At 39.4% G+C, this 24,895-nt stretch overlaps 1 protein-coding gene across 1 annotated transcript in view; it reads right to left on the bottom strand.

The window, feature by feature from the left end:
• Positions 1–4,711: 4,711 nt before the first annotated feature.
• The window catches only part of PREP (prolyl endopeptidase), a 120,406-nt gene continuing 100,222 nt past the window's right edge, over positions 4,712–24,895 (bottom strand). Inside the window, exons 11-15 of the mRNA XM_086608147.1 lie at positions 22,247–22,383; positions 16,144–16,238; positions 13,078–13,209; positions 7,708–7,864; positions 4,712–5,444 (exon numbers count right to left, since the gene is read on the bottom strand). Coding sequence (XP_086464273.1) covers positions 5,150–5,444; positions 7,708–7,864; positions 13,078–13,209; positions 16,144–16,238; positions 22,247–22,383 — 816 coding nt within the window. The 3' untranslated portion in view covers positions 4,712–5,149. The remainder of the gene's footprint in view (positions 5,445–7,707; positions 7,865–13,077; positions 13,210–16,143; positions 16,239–22,246; positions 22,384–24,895) is intronic.

Below are 24,895 nucleotides of genomic sequence, written 5' to 3'. Positions count from 1 at the left end.
TGAGCGAATTCCACGTCATCTTTCCTGCCCTGAGAGACTGCTGTAACAGATGAAGACACATTTTGGAGGGATGACCCATGGCTAAGGGAATAGTATATATGTAAGGTTTGAGCATGACATGCATGGTATGGAATAAGGGGTGGATACTGTCCCAGTTTTAGCTGGGACAGAGTTTTTTTTTTAACAGCCAGAAGAGCTCCCTGTTTTGGTTTCACTCAGAGGCTCACTCTGAGAAGAATGTTGATAGCAAGCTGATGTTTGTGGTTGGAAGTGAAACTCCAAGGACTTTTCAGTGTGCGGAGTACAGAAACACGGCAGGATAAGGGGGGAGCATAGCTGGGACAAGGGGGACACGATTCCCCTTGTCATTTGTGTGGAACTTAAGACTGAGGGCCAAACTGGCCAATTAGTATTCCATATCATGCAGCGTCATGCCCAGTATAAAAGCGAGGGTCAGCCGGGAAGAGGGGCTTTTGCGCTTTTGCTCTTTTTGCACTTTTGCTCTTTTGCGCTTGCTGCGCTGTTGCTCTGCTGTTTTTTTTCTTTCTCTCTCTCTCTCTTTCTCTCCCTCTCTGCCCCTCTCTATTTCGGGGCCTCGCGTTCGTCCGGGATTTGCAGTTTTCGGGACGAGACGGGCTTCGCATACGAGGGGTGGTGAGCACCTACATTGTATTAAATCATCTGTATTAAATCACTCTTATCTCAACCCACGGGTTTCACGTTTATCCTTTAATTCTCTCCCTCATTCCTGGGGGTGGGGGAGGGGGAGTGACCGGCTGTGTGTGGGGCGGTTCAACATAACCCACGACACATGCACACACTGTAATCTTCTGAAAAGCACGTGGCAGGCTAAAAACATCACATTTGCAGAAACATCATCCATCCATTGACTCCAGCTCTCACGCTGCATCTGCTGCCGAAGCTAGAAACGTTTAGTGAAAATCACCACGAACGGACTCCTGCCATTCAGAATTTCAGCACTGAACTCACTGTGCTACAGGTAAGGGCATGAGCACCAAGTTTGTTCCTTGCCTTTGCCCAACAAGGCACAGGGATGTCTACAGAACAGAGATTCTCACTGACATGTCATTGCTCAGCTTCGGTTTTGAATGTTGAATTTTCAGTTAATCTTCTTACGGAAAATTAGGAGAAATGGCCAAATCACAGTCTTACTAGTCCAGAATTTCAGTTCATTTCTGCAGATGCCCATAGTTAGCCCAGCTTCCACTGAAGGACTCCATCACTGGGATTTCTCTGCCATGAATAAACTGAACACGAGCTTATTCAGAAACAGCTAATCAGGAATAATGTTATCTTGAGAACACACCATGGTTATCTTCAGAGATGTAAGAACTGGAAGGCTACCTGACCTCCTTTGCAAGGGCAAGGAAAAAATAAGCCAGAGGAATGCTTTTTCTTTTCCTGGCATGCAGTACAGTAAGGCACAAGTAATGAAAAGAACATACGGAGAACAGAACAAAGTTGCCAAACCTGGCTGTTCAAACAGCATGGACTATCCAAATCCTGAGAGGTCTGCACAAAGAGGCAATTGCACAAAAGCTGTCTACTAAAGACAGCGGAGAAAGTAGAAAAGCTTGGCAGAAAATTGGGTGGTTGTCCATTAGCTTGGTTTCAGAGTGCCTCCCCTGGTCCTCCCCTCTAAATCCTACTCAGCTTGGAAAGGAGAGGCTGTCAGGAAGAGTCTATAAGCAGACCTTTAGTCAATCCTGAGGGGCTACCTCAGGCTAAACATAGATGAATGACCTGACACCATAGATGTTTGAAAGCTGTTGCTTGCCGTATCAAATCCAAAAGGACTGCTGCTCATGTTTCTGCCTTCCTACAGACAGATGGCAAAGCAGAGTCAAGTCAAAAAAATCCTGGTGAAACCAGAGAAGTCCTAGATGCCAGGAACAGGTGCCTCCAAACTCTGTCTTCAGCGTCCTTTATTGTTACATATCCACAGGCCAGCTGCCCTTTTTCCACCCTTAGATCTTGGTGGTTATATTGCTGGGGAGGGTGCAGCATCTATCTAAAGCTAGTATTTTTTTTTTTTTCAGCTACCAAAATGTAAATTAACTCCAACGCAAAGGCATTCAAATATCTTTCTGTGAAGAATATGAAGACTCTCAGCTTTTAAAAATACTTCTGACCTTTTTCACTTAAATCAACTCTGATGCAAACGTGTTCTCATGGGAGCGAAGACAACTAAGATGTCTCTACATTAGCTGTGAAGGGTTATCAGAAGGAGAGATATCTAAAAAGCTCATTTATTTCCACTTAAAACCAGATCTGGGTTCATGCAGCATATGCCTCTTCCAGGACTTTAAAGATTTTTCTGATTTTGATCTTGGCACAAGACACTGGTATCTATTTTTCTAAGAAACGCGATTTTGAAAAAGCAGATAGTTGTGAGGAGGTTACCTTGCCCAGTGAGTGAATTTTGCTTCACATACTGGAAATAAAAGGCACAAAATATAGAGCCTCTCCCTGAAACAGAATTTCTATTGTAAGAAAAGAAGTTAATGTTGAAACCAGACGAACAGAGATTTCATTAGGTTTCATACAGCAGGAATGGTTTGGCTCCAGGTCTATCTAAGCCAAACTCTGAAGATTTAAATCCCACTATATTACAAGTGCATTACTCACCTGGAGTTAATTACAGATTCCAGTTGGAGCATGACCCTTTCTGCACTGAAAGGAGCAACTCAGCTAACAGGACAGCGCTGCAACATCACTTTTTCTGCACCTGAATCCTGGACTTGGCATACCTGATTAAGATCAACTAAAATGTCAACATTAAGACCCTATTACAGAAACACAATGCTTTCCCAATAGAGATACCAGCATTCTACAAGGGATACAACACCCTCTTGAACACTTCTTATTTTGTGAGTGGAGTCTCCAGCAAGCCAGCTCCATCTTCAATACTATTGATTGCCACTCAAAGAGAAATGTTGATTTCCAAACTCTCCACATTATGGGTCATCTCCTTCAATTCAGGGAACTCGGCTTCCGCAGAAAGCTTTGGAAGGAAAATGAATGATTTTAAACCTATGCCAGAAGCTTTGTGTTTGAGGAGGTAGATAACAAGGAAAAGGATTTTTAGGAACAAAGACCTAAGAGATGATTGAGGTGGCTGTGCCCAAGCCTTTGCAATACAATGCACCGACAGAGTTCACCTCTATTTCACGAACGCCTGAGGACCATGTTTTCCATACACTCTATCCTGCAAAGCTCTCGTTGCAGAGGTGAAGCTCTGCCCTCTTGATGACACTGTGACATTCAATAAAAGGCCAGATGCTGCGACTGTGAGGTGTTACAAGTGGAGATGCCATTGCTTTATATGCTTTGTTTCTGCCATATGGGGAAGCTGTCGAAAATTCCCAGATGCTCATAGAAAGCAGTTCACGTACCTCTGGGAAAAGGGTGGTGCTGAACCTGAACTTTGTTTTCACAGCCTGGAGGAAAAAAAACAAAACTAAACCCTCCCTCAACTCCCTATTCTGATTGCTTAATTCAATGCATCAGCCCAAAAAGTATCTGGTAAAACTGTAACGTCCATGGATCACAAATAAACCCCAGATCATGTACAGGTTTTAAGTGTGGTATTTCATAGGAAAGCAGAAATCACTTTTTTTTTTTCCCCTCTTAAAATCAAATTATGTGTAATAAGGGCCTGGGAGGGATGATTCTTCCTGGATTGCAGAGGGAATCAGCAGAAGCTCCAGAGCATGAGAGAAACACAGAGTGAATCTGGTACAAATTTATTTTTAATTTTGCTGCTGTTTACAGCAGCCTACTCCTCTTTTAAATACCACTCTCTCCTCTTCCTGGGCTGAGATGCTGTTTGCTTAGAGATGAAACTTCTGAACCCAGAGTTAAAATACAGGCCTTAGGGTCTACGTATTAATTTAATTTAATAAATTTAATGATGAGCATGATTCTGGAAGCACACGTCGGTTTATCCAAAACTGAGCAGCAGCAGTGTTTTCTGGAGGGACAAGACTAACAATAATTGGTAGAATACTGTTTTGCTCTGCAAAATCAAACCCTAACTGCTGCAGCGCATCAGAGTTTAGACAGCTAGTAGGCAAATACTCCCATCCACTTTACAGCTCTACAGTCTAGATGGAAAAGATATGAAACGGCAGTTCAAATACTGTGCCTGTGTCAAATCATTAGGGAGTCTGACTACGAGCTCTTGCTGTTCTGCAGCCAGAACTAGGTTATACACGTATGTTCAGATTTTGGCTTGTTAGAGAACATTCTGTCAAAGCCATCAGGAAAAACTGAACTTGAACAAGCTAGACAAAGCTGTAGTTTTGGATGGTTGGGGTTTTTTTTGTGTGTTTTGTGTTTTTTTTTTTTTTTTAAACCACTGTCTGATCTACTCTTTATTAACAGTTAAAGAGCTAACAGCAGACGGGTTGTTGAAGAGTATCTGTACAGCTTGACTGAGATTACAGTGAGAATTTAAGAATTCTTCCAATTTTCCAGCCTCCAATTTTCTCTTCTGTGTGGAAACAAATGACAGAAGAGAAAACTGGTGACATTTTGAAGTCTCTTTGGAAAGAAAGAACAATTGAGCAACATCATTATTATAGACTGTAACACACTTATGAACAGCATGTAATATATGCTTTTTAATAATATTTGACTTAATTACCCAGATTACTGTCTCTTCAGTATATCATGGTTACCACTGAACACCTTCAACTGACATTCTCAAATAAATTACTATGTAAATAAAGTATGCTCAGAGTTCTTGTATGTGGACAGTACTTACATTTAATTACAGATGATCTGGATATGTTTATAGGTGCAAAATACATTAAAATTGTTTACAGGAAATAAGCTCAACTAGCACTAACTCTGGAATCTAAATCTTCACAACAGCACTGACAGTATCTCAGTTATTTATTTGAACATGCTTTTCAAAATGTACTTTGGAACGCAGTAGAAAAGAAATTAAAAGAAATGCCAAAAAGAGGGAAGCACAGAAGATCAAAACTCCATAGCAGGTTGGATCAATAAAATATTAAACTGCAGTTCTTAAATGTAAGTACTACACCAAGTAGTAGTCTGGTTGGTCTTAAACGGTGTTAAAGCCCTTGTTTTCTAAAGGAGACTGTAATAAGCACTTTGCCTATTCAATCCAATCAAGATTTAGGCATCGTGCTATAAAAGCAAACATATCTGACACTTCTTCTATAACTTTAGCAGTTGGCTTTCCTGCTCCGTGCCCAGCCTTGGTGTCAACATGGATGAGAAGTGGATTGGTTTGTTTACGGCTTCGCCCCACAACATACTGCAGAGTAGCGATAAACTTCAGTGAATGTAGAGGGACCACACGATCATCATGGTCGGCTGTGAGAAGCAGCGTAGAGGGATACTGGATGCCATCTTCTTCTGGTAGTTTGATATTGTGAAGCGGAGAGTACCTGAGAAGAGCACACAAACGTTTACGTAGTTTTTCCTCAAGACTCAACAAGAAGGTCCTCTCATACTAAAATCGTGACAGTGGCATTCGACAGCACTCAGAACACTACAGTTCTCAGCGGCATAAATCGGAATTGCGCTACTGGCAACTGATTCATGGTCGTAGCCACAGATCTCTGGATCTCAAATGTGAAGCAAGTACATTTTTTTAGTTTCAGAGAGGCATATGCATACATTTCATAGAAATGCCAAAAATACCAGGAACGGGCAACAGGGAAACTACAGCAAAAGCTGTCAAGTCCATAGCAGGATCCATCCTGCTGGGAAACAGGGAAACAGAGACTTTTTCCCAGCATATGTATGTAGTCCAGATCTGCACTACTATGGCTTCTTCCCATGCAAATTTGGAAGCAGTCTCTGACAGTAAGCCACAAGGGTCATACAGTTATTAAATTTGCTCCCTCCAATACTTAGGTCATCTTTGAACATGCACGTACTCTGAGGGAACACCATGCAGGAAACTGAAAGGAGAAGTGTTAAGTTTCCTGCTTTCAATATACGACCTCGATGACTATTTTTTGAGCAATGAATAATCTAACTTTCAAATTTTGTGTTCTTTGCAGCAGAATTTACATCTTTTAGCTACGGTAACATAACATGAAAGGTGTGTCTACATATCTCAACACCAAGTACTCTGTAGCATTAGAAACGAAACATAACGGTAAGTCACAAAGAATTCCATCTAACCATTTCATACTTCATTTAGACAAAGCTACATCTAGGACTAATGTTACTTTCTTTAAATCAAGAGTAGGATACTATTTCTCCCCCACTATTTCATGATAGGAAATACAGAAAGAAATCTTGCTTTATTTTTTAATGAATTTCCCACTTGGAGGAAAGTAAGTCCAAATTATTTTTAAGAACATGTGACAATATTTGAATGTCTAACCTAAAAGATTCCTGGCTTCCTAATTTTCATCTAAGGAACAATGTAAGTAAATTTGCAGGCTATCTTTTGTTTTGAAAAGAAGTTAACGTCACTCTATTTGCCTGAAGTATTTTTTGGGTATCCGTAAAGGCAACATCTAAGCAACATTACATATATATCTTTCTACATTTGATAATCAGTTGTCAGCTCTTGAAAAGGAGGCATAGAAATATTTCAGGTATCGTCATATAAGACGTTTCTAAAATTACATATTGAGATTTTGTGACTAAGCATGTGTGTAAGTAGGTATAGAGTGACTCCTTCCTACAGATGCATTTCTCCTAATCACAGAAAGAATTTAAAACTTTGCTTCTACTTTACCTCTTCAGAATACCTTAAGTGGCAGATGTGCAGGCAAGTTTCAGGGTCCAAAATCATGAAGATTATTTGGATCATTTTTATAACAGTTAATCTATTATCTAAGTTATCTACTGATAAAAGATGAATTATGTTAATTGTTTTGTGCACTATATTTACAAAAACATGTTTGCCATTGAAAGCTTAAATTAAACAATGGGCTCAATGGATCATCTAGTATTTGAACATGACACTGATTTTTATTTTTATTTTAATAAATGCTTTAGATCAAGTTAGATCTTAGTGTACTTGCAGCACATGTACTTTTTAATAGCTAAACACTCTATTAAATTTCAGACCAGCCAACTTGTTTAGTGTGTCTGAAGCATGCTCCTGGAATGTCAATCTTCATTATTAAAGGAATACAAATGCAATAACAGAAGACAAGGTTCCAGAAAAGTATTTTAAAATGATGGCACTTATTCTAACACACTCATTATTAGCCATATCCAATGTGCAGATCATTTCTGTTCTCATACAGCTATGCCTCTCATCTCTTTTTATAAAAATAATCTTTCCAGACCTCTCAGAAAAGAGTTAAGAGATGAATTAATATCCATCCACGTTGTATAATATAATACACAATGGTGATTATCTCTCTCCCATCATAAAAAATACAATTTATGTAGTGGTTCACTTGAGAATATTCTGTTGTGACAGCCTGAAGGAGTAATTATTCAGAAAGAAAACCTTACGAGTTGTTAAAGCTGCTAGAAGAACAAAGTCTTTGAAAATATGACCAGTTGACTCAACAGGGCTTTGAAGCCAGTCTTGACTTGTAAGGAAATGCTGAACTCCTCAAATCCAGTGTGGGAAAGGATGAAATAATTCTTAGAACAGATATTGATCACGGCAATCTGAAACTGTTGAGCAGACTACATATTTTAACAACCACAGAAGTATTTAAAGGCACTTACTTGCACAGCCATTCAAACTGCTCTTTACAGTCGGAGCAACCGTAGTCAGTGGTCCAAGCATGGCCAATGGTGTACTTGTGGAACTTGAGCATGTCCATCACTCCCACTTGGGCAATAGCACAACCAAATAGGTCGGGGCGCTGATTAGCACAGGCAGCTTCAACAGGAAAACAACTCTGTTAGTATCCATATCTTCAAGAATTAAGCTCAGCAATGAAAGGTCCATTGCCAAGTTAATGAAAGACCAACTTCCGAAAAGCTGTCTTTTATAAATTCAAAATTTCTCTTTTTTTTTAAAAGTAAAACTGTTAAGTTAAAACAATGTGAGAAGAAATATAGATTACCATATCATCTCTTGAGCCAAAAAACTTGAGTATAAAATATCTGATATAAACCCAATCGCACTGGGAGAAGACTGCCAGTGAACATGAAGTCAAATATACTTTTAAGCAAAACTGAAGGCAAATATGCAAATGGATAGAATCATAGAATCATAGAATGGTTAGGGCTGGAAGGGACCTTCAAAGGTCATCTAGTCCAACCCCCCTGCAAGGAACAGGGATATCTCCAACTAGATCAGGCTGCTCAGGGCCTCATCCAACCTGGCCTTGAACGTCTCCAGGGATGGAGCATCCACCACCTCTCTGGGCAAAATAAAAATTATAACTCCCAAAGATGGTATGTTCAAAAGATCTTAAGAGCTATTTCCCGATTCTTCAGGCACCAAACATGCTCTTCTTTGAAAATTACTTTCCAAACTAGCAAACTGGGTTTAAAGGAGAAATGCACTTTCAAAATATGTGAGATTTTGGAATACTGAATTGAAGTTTCCTAAACCATTCACTGTCTAAACTTTCAATATTAGTAGCAACAAAGAAAAGGGCATTAAGGAGCAAAAGCCCTCCATTTACTGATCATAGAATCACAGAATCATAGAATGGCATAGGCTGGAAGGGACCTTAGAGATCATCTAATCCAACCTCCCTGATGAAAATTTTCTTCCATAATTACTATGTAAACCCATATGAAAAGAGTTTTGATAAAAGCAGACTACTGCAAAATCAGAGGAATAACCTCATTTTAATACAACAAATTACCATTGTATTTTCTTTTTTAATGATTTCCATCTTCCTACTACTGGAAAGGACAATTTCTTTAAGAATAATGCTTGCCTCATATATTTTAAAAACAACCACAGTAGGTCCGTCTAGCTTAGTGTTCAATTTATAAGAGTGGCAACTGGCAGATGATATGGGAAAAGGCATTAAGCAAATACTGACAGATATTTCCTGTACGTTATCAGCTTTTTGAACCAGTTGTTTAGGTTTCCCTGAGTTGGAGTTATCTCCAGCCATCCTGTTAAACAGCCATCAAAACACATATCCTTCATACATACATCTATTTCCTTTCTTAATGTTCATTCATCTAATGTTCATCATATCCTGCAGTAATAAGTTCTTCAATTCCAATTTCTGTTGCTGATTTAAATCTGTTGCCTGGTGATTTTACCAATTCCCCTGCTTTTTTTTTGAATTTTAAGAAATAAGAGCACTGAGGTTTTCACATAACTACTACAATGGATCCCAGAATCCCTTTCTTAATTCAGAGCTAATCTGTGCATCCACACGTAGGTATACTCTTTCTCACATACTTGTATCCCCTTATTTTTGTCCATCGTGAAAATGGATTGTTTATTCTCATTCTTTGACTTCTGCTAACTAGGATATTGCTATGACACGACCTTTCCTCCAGCTCAGCAAGAACTTTCTTGCATAGCCTTATGTGAGGAATCTTGTCAAAAACTTTGAAAATCCTGGAATAACTCCTCTTAGATCCCTGTTACAAGCACCATATGCTCCCTGCCTCCTTCAAATAGCTCTAACAGAAATCTGCAAGATGTAACTTCAGCGTGCAAAATTATCCTTTATATGTCAGCTTTTATGTCACAGAAGTTGTGGATGCCCCATCCCTGGAAGTGTTCAAGGCCAGGCTGGATGGGGCTTTGAGCAACCTGATCTAGTGGAAGGTGTCCCTGCCTGTGGCAGCGGGGTTGGAACTAGAAGATCTTTAAGGTCCCTTCCAACCCAAACCATTCTATGATTCTATCATTTATTGGTTTCAATTGGTTTGCCCATTAGAGAAGTCATATTTACTCATCCGCAGCTTGTGGATCACTGTGAACCATTTAAAAATTGGCATTACACTTGACCCCTTCTGTTCCTCAGATAGTCAGGCTTAGTAGCCTGTAATTTCATATCTGAGTTCACTTAGGATCTTGCGTGTGCACCATCTGGTCCTGGCAACACACTGCTTTCCATTTGATTGATTTATTCCAAAACTTCTTCTGCTGATGCTTCAGCTTGAGTCAGCTCCTCAGAGTATTTCCCATGAAGAGAAGACTCTAGTGCAGGGAACTCCCCATGCTCCTCTGGAGAGAACATCAGTACAAATAGACCATTTAGTTGTTCTGGTCTGATATTATCTTTCTTTAGTGCTCCTTTTACACCTCACTAACCAGTAAGTCCCACAGATACTCTTGGCCAGCTTCCCGCTTCTGATGTGCATAGAAAGCTTTCATTGCTAATCTTTATGTTGGAAGCAATTTGCTCATCAGTCTCCTGTGGTCCATCGGTCCCTGTCAGAGTTTACCCTCGGTCCCTGTCAGAGTTTACCCTCTACCCTATTTTCTTAATTTGAATGTGATTTCTATTTTCTGAAGGATGATCTCTGATACGTAACTATGCTAACTCTTCCTGGGCCCTTTCTGAGCCATTATCATAAGGTATATATAGTGCCTTAAGTAGCTGCCACATAAATGCTCTTTATCCTTTTAACCGAAGCTGTTGATCAGATCCCTCCCCTTCATGTTATTTCCTTTTACGAACATAAATTATATTCTAGTAGGAAAAAAAGCCAAAACAACTATCATAACGTTTAATTTTAGTACTCTTTATTGTAGTGTCTCTTAAGGCACTGTGTGTTGCTCAGGATTTTATAAAAAAATGTTGTTCCTAGTTCCCTAAATAGTTACTTCAGTAAGAATTCACTTATGTAGACACTCATTCATTCCCACTGCATCCCTTTAATTAGCCATAATACTCAATTATATGTATTAATAAACTGTAACCTGGAACAACAATTTATTTGTGAATTTTACTTGTCTACACATACTTTGAGCTTTAAAATTCAGTACAGAAGCAAGATTTCAAAACCTCAGAACTGCTTGTCTAAGCAAACATGGCAGGTCAAAACTGCGTTTGCATGAAGGAGGTTTTCAGCTCACAGCTGTGCTGCTCTACTCAGCTTTGGGATCACGCTGCAGGACAAGCAAGTCTTGTTCAGCAGTTGAATAAAGCAAGAGCTCAAGGCTCTGCACTCCTCAGAGACACCTCCTGTTAGTCAGACTAAAAGGAAACAGTATTTTGGAAGAGTGACAATACTCTTCCTTGTCAGTTTTTTCTTCAAAAAACAAGAACTGAGAAAATCTGGCAGTGGGTCATGCTGGGGAAGCAGTGGGAAGCAGTCATGCTTCCACCTAAGCATGACTTATACTCTCTAATGTTGCATGAACAACTATTGCAAAATTTAGTTCTGCTTTGATGAAAAAGCAGAATTCTACCCAGTCAAGGAAAATCCCTATCTGGCTCATCAAGAGCACAGAAATCCAGCTGGATTATAATCCATCTGCAAGGGAAGGTTTCTAACAAAACATTTTTCAGAGCAGGGAGGTCTAGATTCCTAACACCTGTCTCTCCTACTGAATGACTACACTTTGCAGATGTCACTCGTTTCCCCTTACCTAAACAACGAGCCCAGCTGACTTGTTCGGCCAGAAACACAGGCTTTTTGATGACTAAAGCTAGGTAGGATGAATCTCATCCTGACTGAAACTGAAGTCCATGTAACCATAAAATAGTATTTTCAGAAGCTCTGAAATATGTTGTAAGTTACACATATTTCTGCTCACATAAAATTGACTTGTGCAATGCTTGCACTCCCAATGGTGGGCAAACCCTTTAATCTTTTACCATAGTCATCCATTTCTATTGGTGCTCTTATTTACAAGGCACAAACACCTCCTGCCACCCATAACTAAGAAACATGTAAGAAGGAAAAAATACTACTTTACATGTTCTTGTTATTTATCTTTAAAACAATTGCTTTTCAAAAGTAAGAATGCAGGAATAGCCAAGATGGCTTAGACCAACTCCAAATCCTGCTTCTTATGCTGGATGCTAGTTCACTGAAAAATAAAATAGAATCAATAGAGCCAGTACTCAGCAGCAGATAAATAGAGAGTATAAAAACGAGAGCAAGCAAAGAGTGGACCTAGTAAATCTGCTCATTTTCTATAAATCAGTGGTTTATGAACTTGAAATGCTTTTTTTTTTCTTTCTTAAGTGAGTAGCTCAACTCTGTCATATGCCTTTCGTGCTGTTTAAAAAAAATACAGACAAACCCTGATATTATTCATTTCTGTTTCCCTCTTTCAAAATTGTACAAAATCACCTCCCTTTTACTTCTACGACTTTGAGATACAGTGATTCAATCAGAAATAAATTTTGTAGTTCTTTACGTACCACTTAGACTAAGAGATGTTTTTGTGACAAGCTTTTCTGTTTAAGAGGTGGCTATTAATGTCCTTGAATTTAAGAACACAGCAGTGAATTATACGTGAACAAGATGCATTTGTTACAAAGTGCTACATTTACACAGTCCCTCAAAAGCCCATGACTTTTTCAAGTAGCTCTAATTGTGTTTTACGTTTCTCACCAGAGACACTAATGATTTTATTGTGGTCACGTTTTAACTACACAATGAAAGTAGAGTCAAATTGCTACATGTCCCTGTACAAAGGCTTTAAACGCAGAACCGTCATGTTTTCATTTGCCCTCTAAGAACAAGAATGCACGACTATAGAAAGAGTGAACGAGAAATTCTGAGGAAGGACTGCAGGACATGGGATTCTGGCTTACGCTACAGACCACACAAAGTTTCCAGATGCTACGTAACAGATTTCTGGTTATTCAGTAATTATTTTGTAACGGTTAGCCTTAAGAAAGAAAAATCAAAACCCCAATGTTTTTTAAAGCATTCTTTCTTACTGTGTGATTCTACCACAGGGTTAGCTCTACCACACAAGACAGTACTTTTAAGCATGGCTTTTAACAGCCAGCCTTCGCTAGAGACCGCAGAATCCCAATGTCCTACGCAAACAGCAAATGAAGTACAATTGTATATATTTAGCACCTGATATATATTAATACATTGATATTCTGGTAACTTTAGAAAAGAGGATCTCATAAATTTTTATCTGGCTACTTTGATAAACCACGCACGAAACCCAGGAAATACACGAGCAGTTCTTACCAACTAAGAGGCCCCCATTTGAACCGCCATTAATAGTCAGCTTCTTTGGGGATGTGTAGCCTTCCTTGATGAGGTATTTGGCAGCACACTGAAAGTCATCAAAGCAATTTTGTTTGTTGGCCAAGATACCACCTAGCACACAAATAAAACAAATCGGTTGATGCCATAAAATCCATTTGATACCATCTCTTCAGAAAAACATGTGTGCAGAAGTCCCTGGGAATGACTCCAGTTTCATGAACGTTTTAAGAATTGATGCAGCTCGGAAAGACAGCAAAAATGAGAGAGGGTTTAAGATGGTTCTGTCAATAACTCTAATGCTTTCAGAAACTCTGAATAATACATATCCATACTGTGGAGTGAGTGCCAGGTAACATTCCTAATCAGTAAAATTAAAGCTAAAAGCTTTGTATTGCAAAATATATACAAAATGACCACATACAATCCACTTGAGGTTTGATCTAATGGGACTTCAACAGCATTAAACTCTGTGACAGTTTCTTAAGGCAATAAAGCTTCAGCTTAAAAAATAAGCTACATAAAATAAGCACTTCTAATTTCCTGGACATAGAATACGTGGCTGGTAATTTACTTTTTTTTTTTTTTCAGTTAGTTGTTTTCAAATCAGATGATATATAGCTATGATCAAAAAGGGACTTCAGAATTGCATCCTTGTTTGAAATTTTATTAATTAACTATCAACATGGAAATTCTTAAGATGCTGCCATCCTGTTGAACAAAAGTCCAAACGTGATCAGATGTATGAGGAATAAATCACGACTGAAGGCGTAGGTCCAGATGACACTATTGGTAAGACTTTCAGTTCTCAAACAAAAAGATTATGAAGGGTGAGATAGGGAAGAAAAAGGACGGTTTTGCCCTACAGTCTTTCAACTATTTGAGCAGAAGAATATCAACCTAGAGAACTCACGGTTGGCCAAATCTCATAATCTTCTTGCTTTAAATGCTTGTTTGGCAAGAGACAAAAACTGGCTTCTACTCTCAAAGGTTATCCTACCTTAAGACCTAGTATGTCCTTTCTCAGGCAATTAAATGCTAGTAAGAAATAGGAACTATTCTTATAGGAACTATAAGAAAATCCTCGTATTCCTGTAGCAAAGGTTGTCCAGCCACATAAGCGAGGGGCTCAGTGGATGCAGAAGTGCAAATCTAGTTCCTCCTGCTTTGTGTAAAAGCTGGATGTTTATTCTAAGCTAATTGCCTAAGGTTCCCACTATGGTCCAGGAACCTCCAGGACAATTAATTCTACCCTAAAATAAGTGAGATAGAGAAACACTTCCAGCTTATCTCCATTGTCCGTACAGTGATCCTAGACACACAGTTTATACTGGATGCTTAATTTCTATGTTGCAAAAGTCTGGTAAGGTAACTCTGACATTTAGTCATATAGATCTTGTAGAACAGGGACTAGTAAATTTTTTAATTTTTTTTTTTAACAGATACATATCATTCTCACATGAACAAGACCATTGAAGAGACACATACTGGGACAATGAAAAAGTCTTCAAGTGTGTGGCAATAAAGGAGAAATAAATCTTACTCTTTGCGTAAAGTTCTGGTCTGATGTAAGGTCAGAATCCTATCTATACGATTAAACCTAAGTAAACAGACTTTTGTAATTGCTTCTAGAATTAACAAAGAACAGATACACATCTCATTAAGCAACTGCGGTAAAAGACTTGGGTCAAAATTAAGCAGGAAATAGGTGGACCAAAGAAGCATTATAATATTAAGATAAATTTTATTAAAACCTATTACAAGCCAATTGACAAATTAAAATTAATGAAGGATACTTCATCTTTAGCAGTAATATCCTGTATCTGCAAGCATATATGCTTCTATTTATGAAACTATTACATATTTAACTCAATTGTGAGGAAATGACCCAGACAAAAAGTTACCGCAGATGAAACAGTAAAACCAAGATGTAATGATCTGGGAACACCGTTTTGTTTGAGAAAAAAATTATGGATTAATCCCATGGCAAATTGCTGCATCATAAACATCACTGTTTTGGTGCATTTGCCTTGCTGACATCTCCAGCAATTTATCCACCAGATGCTTGGGATATGAATAAGGCGTCACCATTAAACAATGATGAGTATGTTAGAGTGATGAGTAGGACTTCTTCCAGCTTTTTCCTCTGGTGAAGGGATGTAGAAAATTGTCAACAGTAAGGTAAGTGGACAAAGACGACCAAAGGATTAAGACAAGGATTGGATGGGGAAAACTTGCGAGAAAAATACATCAAAGGTATTAAGAAAAGAAGAAAACAGATTGACAGGGTTTTGCAGTGAGTGACTTGGTTTCCTTGCAGCATAAAAACCCAGCTTAAAAAAAACCAAAAAGGTCAAATGCCTGCCTACAAGACGTTGGATCCCCTGAGAGAGTGAGGGGGGATGACATGTCACTGCACTTGTGGAGCTGACTGTTTGCGTACGAACTTCAATCACAGTCACTAAATATCAAAAAAAAGGGTTTATTCATAAATTGTGCAAAAACAATCTGGAAAAGCTGCATTCTAAACTCAAAAGCTCACACCTTCTGTAGGGTTCTGCAAATGGTTTATTTTTTTTGTGTGGTACCCAGAGTCTAAATAGTCAGTGCTGTTGTCTTGGGGATCTAGAATTATGGGGTCATGGGCACCTGCAAATAATGAGAGAGGTATGTCAAAGTAAGCCAGGCCTCCTGCAACAGACAGACTTTTTTTTTTGAAAATCAGTTCAAGATAAATAGCTGCATTTTCAAATCCTTACGTCTAGGGAACCTGATCTTGCTTAAAAAAACGCAATAATTTTCTTGGAAAATATTGTGTTTGTGCAAAGCTATTTTTAAGTAGGTTGCAAAAATTAAAACAATCTAACAAAACTCATCAGACAACACTGGACAACATACAGATCTAACACAAGAGTAAGGAAAAAATTTAATTTTCTACAGAATAAGTAGAAAGCAAAAGGAGATGTGAGTATGGAAGAGGGAGTGAAGACAAAATGTTGTAATTTTCACTAAGTCCACAGTTTTGTTCCTCTACTTGGACTGATTTACCTTTGTGCCAGGTCTCTCCATATTCACCACCACCTCTGATGTTCGCCACTGCTAGAACACCCCCTAAGTGTCGCACAAAAATAAGTCTTGACACACTGAAAAAGCAAACAGATAGAGGATTATTTTTAATTTCCAATTTTTGTATTCCTCCCACTTTTACAAAAATTCTTTAAGGGAAAGATCTCTCCCAAAATCAATGACAAAATCATGAATAAGTCCTCCTTGATGGCAAACCTGAGTAGCCAGGCTTTTTTCAATGGTTATCCATGGAAATGAAACTCTGCAGCCTCAGGAGAGGAAAGAACCAGTGCCGGTCCACTCTTCCTTCTTTAGTTCTGCGCTTCGGAGGAGAGTGGCCAGTGGTTCTGCCTAACAGAAGATCCTCCAGAACATATCACCATTTTTTTTCATTACCTTTAAAGCCTTCAGTGTAGGGACTAGAGCTGTGCAGTACCACTGGACCCCTATAGCTTTCCGAACTGCTCCTCCTCCGCTTTTTCAGAGAGGAAATGAAGGCTTAGCCCAAATGAAGAAAGCAAAGAATTGAGACTTAAGATCAGCCCTTGATCTTTGCTTATGAGAAGGTATTTTCCACTTCTGCTTAATGTACTTTTTGGGGACCTTTATAAAACTGTGTTTGCAAAGAAAAACTCTGCTTCTACCATTGTTTTGTGCCCAGGTCTGCAGTCAAGTTTTAGCCAATCCTCTTCTTATTTATTTTTCACTTGCATTGCTAAACACAAAACAAATAGTAAAAAATAAAATTACAAGTTCTGCCTTCCCTAGTATCTCTAGAACCTGGCCGAAAGCTGAAGTAGCAGAATTTTTTTTTTACAATGCCAAATTGTAAAAGTATCAAAGCTATTGATATATTTTTAAAAGAGACTGAAGTAATTTAAATTACATTTAACAATTAAGAAGAGAAATACATCTCTGATCTGTCGAGGCAGTAGCTTAACACAGCTGAGCTGCAGATAGCAAACCACACATATGCCAAGGAGACCAGTAAAAAATTAAAATTTAATCCCAAGAAATCTTTTTTCCCTCTCTAGTAGGTTTAAATTTCTTATTTTCTTGAAATCTTTGCTTATGCAAGAAACTACCACCTGCAGAAATTAATCCTATTCAACCACAAGAACAAGGATTTGGCCTTTTTACCTTTAAGTTCCCCTACTGTTTATGAGAAATGTCTTGAAAGACAGCAGTCCTACAGTGTGTTTCATGTGGATGTAATATCAAAACAGGTAAATTTTTCGTACCTCCCAAGCAATCATCTATGTGCTGGCACTTGTTCTTGAGAGTATATACAAAGGATTAAGGAAACAAAAAGAAAAGCAGAAAGATAACGGATAAAGAGATTTCTGTATTTTCATAATCCATCAAAAGGAAAAACCTTCCACCTAGGCTGGTTATCTGTGGCCATCAGATGGCTCAGGAGGCATGAATTATCTCTCCTTCTGTAAAATCAATTCTGAAGTCCATCACTGTGAATTGTATTTTCCTTAGATTGCTGTGACATGCTGATCAGATGCAAGATTGATATTCTACAAGCACACTGTGCAAAGGTCAGAGAGCATTATTTTGTCAAACTCCAAGATGCCTGATTTTGACAGGTTGCTACAGAGTTAATGTGGAGTAGCCTGAAAGTAGGTTGCCTCATGAGATTGTGGCTTCTTAATTTTTTTGTATGTTAGAGCCACAAAACCTCCCAGAATATTCTGCACTTCTTTTCCCTCTCTCTTTCACAAAATCAATAGAAACTTTTTGGTCCAAACTTACTTGATATCCTAGTAATCAAAGGTAGCAAGTAGAGGAATTGCAGGTAAGGTCAGAGCTTGCTACCAAATATATTGCCTGCAAATAAAAAAATTCCAGAACAGAGTCCATCCTCTTCCATTTGCTGAAAGAAACTGTGCCTGTCTGAGCAATCAGCATATTTAACCAGCAAAGAATCTGTGAGCAACGCAAAACCAATTATTGAGTGTGTTCTGTCCTGCCTGTGGACTTCTCTAACAGAGGTGGAACCTTGATGATAATTTCTGGAGGGCTCTAAGTGGCTTAAGATCTCATAGGGTATGCAAGTACTCTTAGTATAGGAAGTTAGTCCCTGTTTCCACAAGCAAACATTTTTTCTGTCACACAGACCCTCCATGGGATAAAGTCCAGAGTCTGGTAACAACCACTGTCTAAATCATAAGTAAGGTTTAGTATATCTGTGCTCACTCTCAGCGATACTACTGGTATTTAGGCTCTTCAGAAAACATTACCCCATATTCCCCAACATATACATCTAGTAATGTCACTGCCAATGACTATTAATTAATATCCACACCGGAATGGTCAGTAGTAAAGTGAGTCAGGACCCTAACTTAACAAACACTTTGAGGTATATGTGCCTAGAGCTTATAACAAGTTTTCTCAAAGTGACTTTTAAGCTCAAGGAACCAGGTTTTACAAGCATATCATCAGGACTTACTAACTTTATAAAAAAGTTGACATTTCAAGTGATCAGACAGCACAAAATTCAAGTTTTATACACAACCCTGCTACTGCCTCGTGTCTTCTTCCATGTGGCTTCCTGCTTCCAGATTTGATTTCAAGTCAACTTGGTGTCTGAGTCACAGCAAACTGCCCAGTCACCCTGGATGCCTACGAAATGTCTCATTCTGCAGAGGAAATGCCTCATTTCTAGCTCCCTGCTGAGAAAGGGGTGAGTGGAGCAGAAGATAGCTCCTTCCCTGGAGAGCTCCTTCCAGACCCTATCGCTCTTAAGGAGCGTAACACAAAAAATAAGAAAACAGGTATGGTTTTTTTTATGGTGTGGAACAACATAAGGAGCTGTGATTCAAGGAGCACCCAGAATTACTGATCTGTTGTCAGGTGTTACAGCTCACAGAGAAACACATGCTACTGCACTGGTGATGGGGAAAAAATCGGGAATCACGGAACTGGGTTGCTTTCTTGGCTTTTGTGGAGCAGGAGGGAGTGGTAACAAAGCAACTGAAAAGAGTAATCTTGCCCTCTGTGACCCTTGGCTGCTATGTTGCTCGACCTTTCTCTGGGCTTACAGTCTCTCCTGGCACCACCTCTTTGCTTAAAGGCTTGGCACAACCTGGCCCTGTGGCAGTAAAAGGCAATTTCACAGTCTGCTTCACAATCAGCTGTGTTCCAGGACGCATTAGAAATTGCTTTGCCTGTACCCACACAAGCACATATAGAACAGTGAAGAGAAACACGTTGGTTCCTGCAGGGTAATTAGCCCAATCTGAGGCATTACTGGTGAGTTTGTGATGGCATTTCCCCAGCAGCTCTGCCAAGCCCCTTGTGTCTGTTCCATCAGCTTTCACTTGCACTCGCTATGCAGGCTGTATAATTAATGACAGTGCTCTAGCGGGCACCATACTCGAAATGCTACCAAATGCAGCTCTTCAGTCCAGAGGAGCATATAAAAGATGCATGCCTGCATTCAAAAATAAACCACTACTGTAACTGACTTAATGACTTCGGCCTATCATTCTCATAGTTATTTCTAGATCCTCTAACCTGTTGGCTTGTTTCTATTGCTTTCAGTGAAAAAGATTTTATTTTCATTTTTTGTGCTGGAGAAAAAACGAAAAGCAACATCCAATTCTGAATTAAGCAAAAATAAGCTCCCCAAGTCAGAGAGCTGGCTCACATTAATGGGTGTGAAACACCAGTGAGAAAACATTGTACTGGCTTGAAGAAATACAGGACAAAACCAAACCACTGGAAAGGAGGAGTGCTTTGTGAAAAGTCAGAAGAGCCTTAAGCTCAAATAAAAAGTCAGGAGTATTTACCCAGGAACTTCCTTGTTTGTTTGTTTTTTTAAAGGTAAGCAGGCTACTACTCAGTTGCACTGCCATAGCTACCTCTCAGCTCAGGATCAGGTGAAGAACGTGGCGAGCCTCAGCCCTGACCATTCTGTGGCTGCTTTCTAGCACTCGTGCCTGTGGTCATCTACAAAAAATAATGAGCAAATTGTGGTGTTGGGCTCTGGCTGGAACAGCACTTGGACCTGGGAACTCCTTGTGGAGTATTGCAGTATACATAGTAACAGAGATGTAGTCAAACATTACTTGGATCTGCCAGGTGAAGGGGGAACTGGATGTCCTGCCGTTCTGAAATAAATTCTCTATTACAATTTCCTTTCCCTGATCTTGCCTGTCTAGTTTTGGAATACGTGTCCTCACTGTTAGGACAGTAATAACCTCAATTCTCAGGTTATAAAACATAAAGATGCATTTGAAGGGTTTGGCTTTTCTTATTTTTCTTTTAGAAAGAGAAAGGCTGAGAAGGAATACGTTGATATTACAGGGAGAGAATGAGGAAGGAGGTGTGGTCAGTTGCGTTTTATTTACGTTGTCAGCGGGATAATGTATTTTGATCTGGAGGTGACTGATCTCTGTGCACTTGGTGACTGATCTCTGTGCACTTACTTTCAAGGGACTTACAGATTCATATTCTTATTTTATGAACTGTATAATCAAGGTTTCATAGGGTTTAGGAAGACATAGGTCACTGCTCCCACCTCCTGTCTTCCTCTCTTCTGTCAGCTGCACTCTCTTGTTGCTGTTTGCTGGACTCCTACGAGAGCCAATTTTTAACTTGCCAAAAGGGCAGAAAACCACCCACTCCGTTTTGCTGGGATAGTCTTCTGCCATTCCTGCAAGGTAAATCAGCTTAGCAAAGGTTCCAGCAAGCACCAAGGCCAATGGATGGGAGGTGGAAGGAGGCACGGTGAGACACTTTCTCCTTTAGCCAGCAGCCAGCTCATGTCAGCTCTGCAGTACATGAAATTTTGCCTTAAATCAATAGCTACATAATATTTACTTTAAAAAAGAAAACATGATAAGTTTTATCACGGTTTTCAGCATCTACAATAAACCGTAATAAATCAATGCTTGAGTCTAATCTAAAAAGGAATTTAAAAACTACTCTGGTTATATAATTGTGTCTCAAAAACCACAGGAAATTAAAAATGTAGCTTTACAAGGCAGAACAAAAGCTTTCAAATAATCATAGAACACAAGATGTGAGGTCCATTGTTAGAGAAGGTATTTGCAAGAAAGGAGGAGAAACTGTAAATGCTATTTAGAAACACAATCACAGTGACCTGGAAAAGCGAGCACTACAAAGGATTTCTTGAAATGTGCTGACTCTAAAGCAAGACTGGTAGCACCTAAACTTAATAGGATGGTTTCATAATAGATTATTTTTTGTGTTGGTGAGCTGCTCTTCTACTATCTGAAAAACTGCTCTCCATTCAATCCATCGGGTTTCTGTTTTCCCCTGCCTTGCCTAGGAGCCTTTCTTATGTATTACAGACAATCACCGCCTCTTGGGAAGTCTATTCAAATTCCCTTGCTGAAGAAATAAGCCTTTTCCTTAAAGAGATCATCTATTCAATAAAGCTTATGGCTTTTGAGGGCTACAGATCCTGTTTTGCACACAATGTTTTTGGTTTACAATGCGTTGCTTTGCATATGCAGGCACCATATCATGTGCCTCTCAAGACAGAATCATCTTTCCTCTTTCCTGATCACATGGAAACACTGTAGGATTTTGCGTCTGATGTAATCTCCTCAAAAGTATAATATGAAAATACAGCCAGATTTTAATTATTTACATTCATTTAAACAAATATTTGATTTTCTATAATATTTAGACATAGGTAACTGTATAACTCAGGAAAAAACCCAACTTCCTAAGCTATAAGTTCAGCAAAGGGCTCAAATACTTGCTTAATATATGTCCATATGCTTTTCTGCTGAGCTCAGTGACAGAGCAGGAAGAGGTGTAACCCAAAGGGCAGGGTGCCTGCTGTAAACCTCAGAAGAGCACAGCACTTCCCTGCTCTGATATAGATTTCTTCTGTGACCCTGGGCAAAACCCTTGAATTCAGAACTAACAAAGCAGACAAATGATGCCTGGACACTGATATGCAGTCCTTATGCCCCCCATCTTGCCTCTCAGGGACCTGAAACACATTACTCTGTCAGATCCCTAGTCCATCCTGCCTTCAGTCTGCGAGAGTTGTTAACATCAGATACTTCAGAAGAAGGTATAAAATAACCCTGCTTACCTGTAGCTTGGTGTAATTGAGATGTTGAAGCCTCCATATCCATACAAGAAGGCAGGATGAGAACCATCCAATTTAATCCCTTTCTTGTGAATAATAAACATTGGGATCTTAGTACCATCTTTGCTAGGGTAGAAAACCTAAGACAAGAAAAGAAAAGAAATCTGAAATGCTGTTATCGTTGGAACTCTCCACAACTGCTGTTAACAACAATCTGCACCAATTGCCCAGGTCAGGTTTAGTATTGGCCATCGCCCGCTTGGTTGCCTAACAGCTCTGGACAATGTATCAAAATGAGTATCAAAGAGTATGTCTATCATTTTTACATATTTTATCCATCCACTCTACGTACAAGGGGGTTTCAGAAAACGCTACAAAACCAATATGATTCTCTGCAAGGGAAGACTGGGGTTGTGAAAATGCAAGAACTGCATGGTCCATCATATATGATAGTAGCAAAGACTGAGTTGTCAAGGAGAATGAAGAGAATTAAAACCAGATTTCCAATCTAAAATTACAATTTATAAAAATGTGTCCTTTTTAAAAATTAAAAATAGAGAACAGTGGACAGAGGACAAAAACTCATGTTAGGGTGGTGACTTAGTGAGACTCCACTAAACATCACATTGTTCTGGATAACAGAGAGCTATGTTACCACGAAACAAATACGTAAAACCCTGAAGATCTGGTCTCGTATCACTGAAATCAGAAAGAATTCCTTTATATCATTTGATGTAGCAGTCTTTGCTTGTAAAAACATATATTTAATCACAAGCAGAAAAACAAACAAAGATATTTAAAAAGTCACTTTTGGTTTTAGTACAAATAGATTGGCATTAACAACATTTCTCAGAGGAGTCACTCCACATACCAGATTCAATTCAAAGGAGTAAACTTTGAAGACACTGTTTCTTACTTTTTTGTTGTGAAAACAGCAAAAAGCTGACTACGCAGCACTTGTACATGCAGCATGAATTCACCAAAGCAAGGAGATAACCAGCAAAAGTGGACTAAGCATTGGCCAGTCTTTCCAGGTTGTCTCAACGACCGCTTCACCTACCCAGGGTGGTAACATAAACCATGACAGAAACTTTTGTAGCACTTGGTGCATTTTCAGGCATTACCTAGCAGTTGGAATAACGCTGCAGAACTCTCAAATGCATCCAAGACAAGACAACTGAACTAACTGCTGGCTTTCAGGAAATCTAAAACCCTAATAGAATTAAATCTGGTCAGGGACATCAAGGGCGACAAGAAAAACTTCTTTAGGTATGCTGGTCATAAAAAGAGGACTAGGGAAAAGTTGGGCCCCTCTCCAGAAGGAAATGGGAGACCTGGTTAGCTGGGATATGGAAAAGGCTGAGGTATTCAATTACTTTTTTTCCTCAGTCTTCACTGGTAAGTACTCTAGCTGCATTGCTCAAGTCACAGGAGGCAAAGGCAGGGACTGGGAGAATGAAGAACCACCCACTGTAGGAGATCAGCACGTTTGAGACCATCTAAGGAACCTGAAGGTGTCCAAGTCCATGGGACCTGATGAAATGCATCCGCAGGTCCTGACGGAACTGGCAGATGAAGTTGCTAAGCCACCATCCAGCATATTTGAGAAGTAGTGGCAGTTCAGGGAAGTTCCCACCAACTGGAAAAGGGGAAACATAGCCCCCATTTTTAAAAAGGGAAAAAAGGAAGACCCGGGGAACTACAGGGCAGTTAGTGTCACTTCTGTGCCTGGAAATATCATGGAGCAGATCATAGAATCATAGAATGGTCAGGGTTGGAAGGGACCTCAAAGATCATCTAGTTCCAACCCCCCTGCCATGGGCAGGGAAATCCTCCACTACACCAGGTTGCCCAAAGCCTCATCCAACCTGGCCTTGAACACCTCCAGGGATGAGGCATCCACAACTTCTCTGGGCAACCTGTTCCAGTACCTCACCACCCTCAACGTAAAGAATTTCTTTCTTATATCTAACCTAAATCTGCCCTCTTTCAGTTTAAATCCATTGCCCCATGTCCTATCACTACACGCCCTTGTAAAAAGTCCCTCTCCAGCTTTCCTGTAGGCCCCCTTTAGGTACTGGAAAGCTGCTATAAGATCACCCCGAGGCTATAAGATCCTCCTGGAGGCTATGCTAAGGCATATAGAAAATAAGGAAGTGATTGGTGACAGCCAACATGGCTTCACTAAGGGCAAATTCTGCCTGACTAATTTGGTGGCCTTCTATGGCGGCTTTACAGAGTCGGTGGATAAGGGAAGAGCAACTGATGTCATCTACCTAGCACATGCTTTCGTATGTCTTTTTATTACTGCCATAGCACTCTGTGAACTTAAAAGCTAAATTCCATGTAGACAAACACAGACTGCAATTGCTTAACACAGTTCCCATATCTTCTTGTTTTGATGCATGTATCTGCCTGCATGCTCTAATTTAGGATTCAGCGTGTCTTATTTTGCCAGTCAAGCAAAACGTGTGGGTGTGAATGCAGTTTACTGCTTGTCATAAAGTTCTGGTTGACTACTTTTCATTGCTTTGGTTTTAGCATCATTATTTACTGCTTCTAGTCTAATTAGAATAAAGAAGAAGAAAATGAAGAATGACATTCTCATCATTTTGTTGCATGTTTACAACCTCTGTATGTTTAAAGGAAATA

The sequence above is a fragment of the Tauraco erythrolophus genome, chromosome 2, assembly GCF_009769465.1.
Source record: "Tauraco erythrolophus isolate bTauEry1 chromosome 2, bTauEry1.pri, whole genome shotgun sequence".
Classification (NCBI taxonomy): Eukaryota; Metazoa; Chordata; class Aves; order Musophagiformes; family Musophagidae; genus Tauraco; species Tauraco erythrolophus.
The sequence above is the reverse complement of the archived record's forward strand: the minus strand, read 5'-3'. Positions and strand labels throughout refer to the sequence as shown.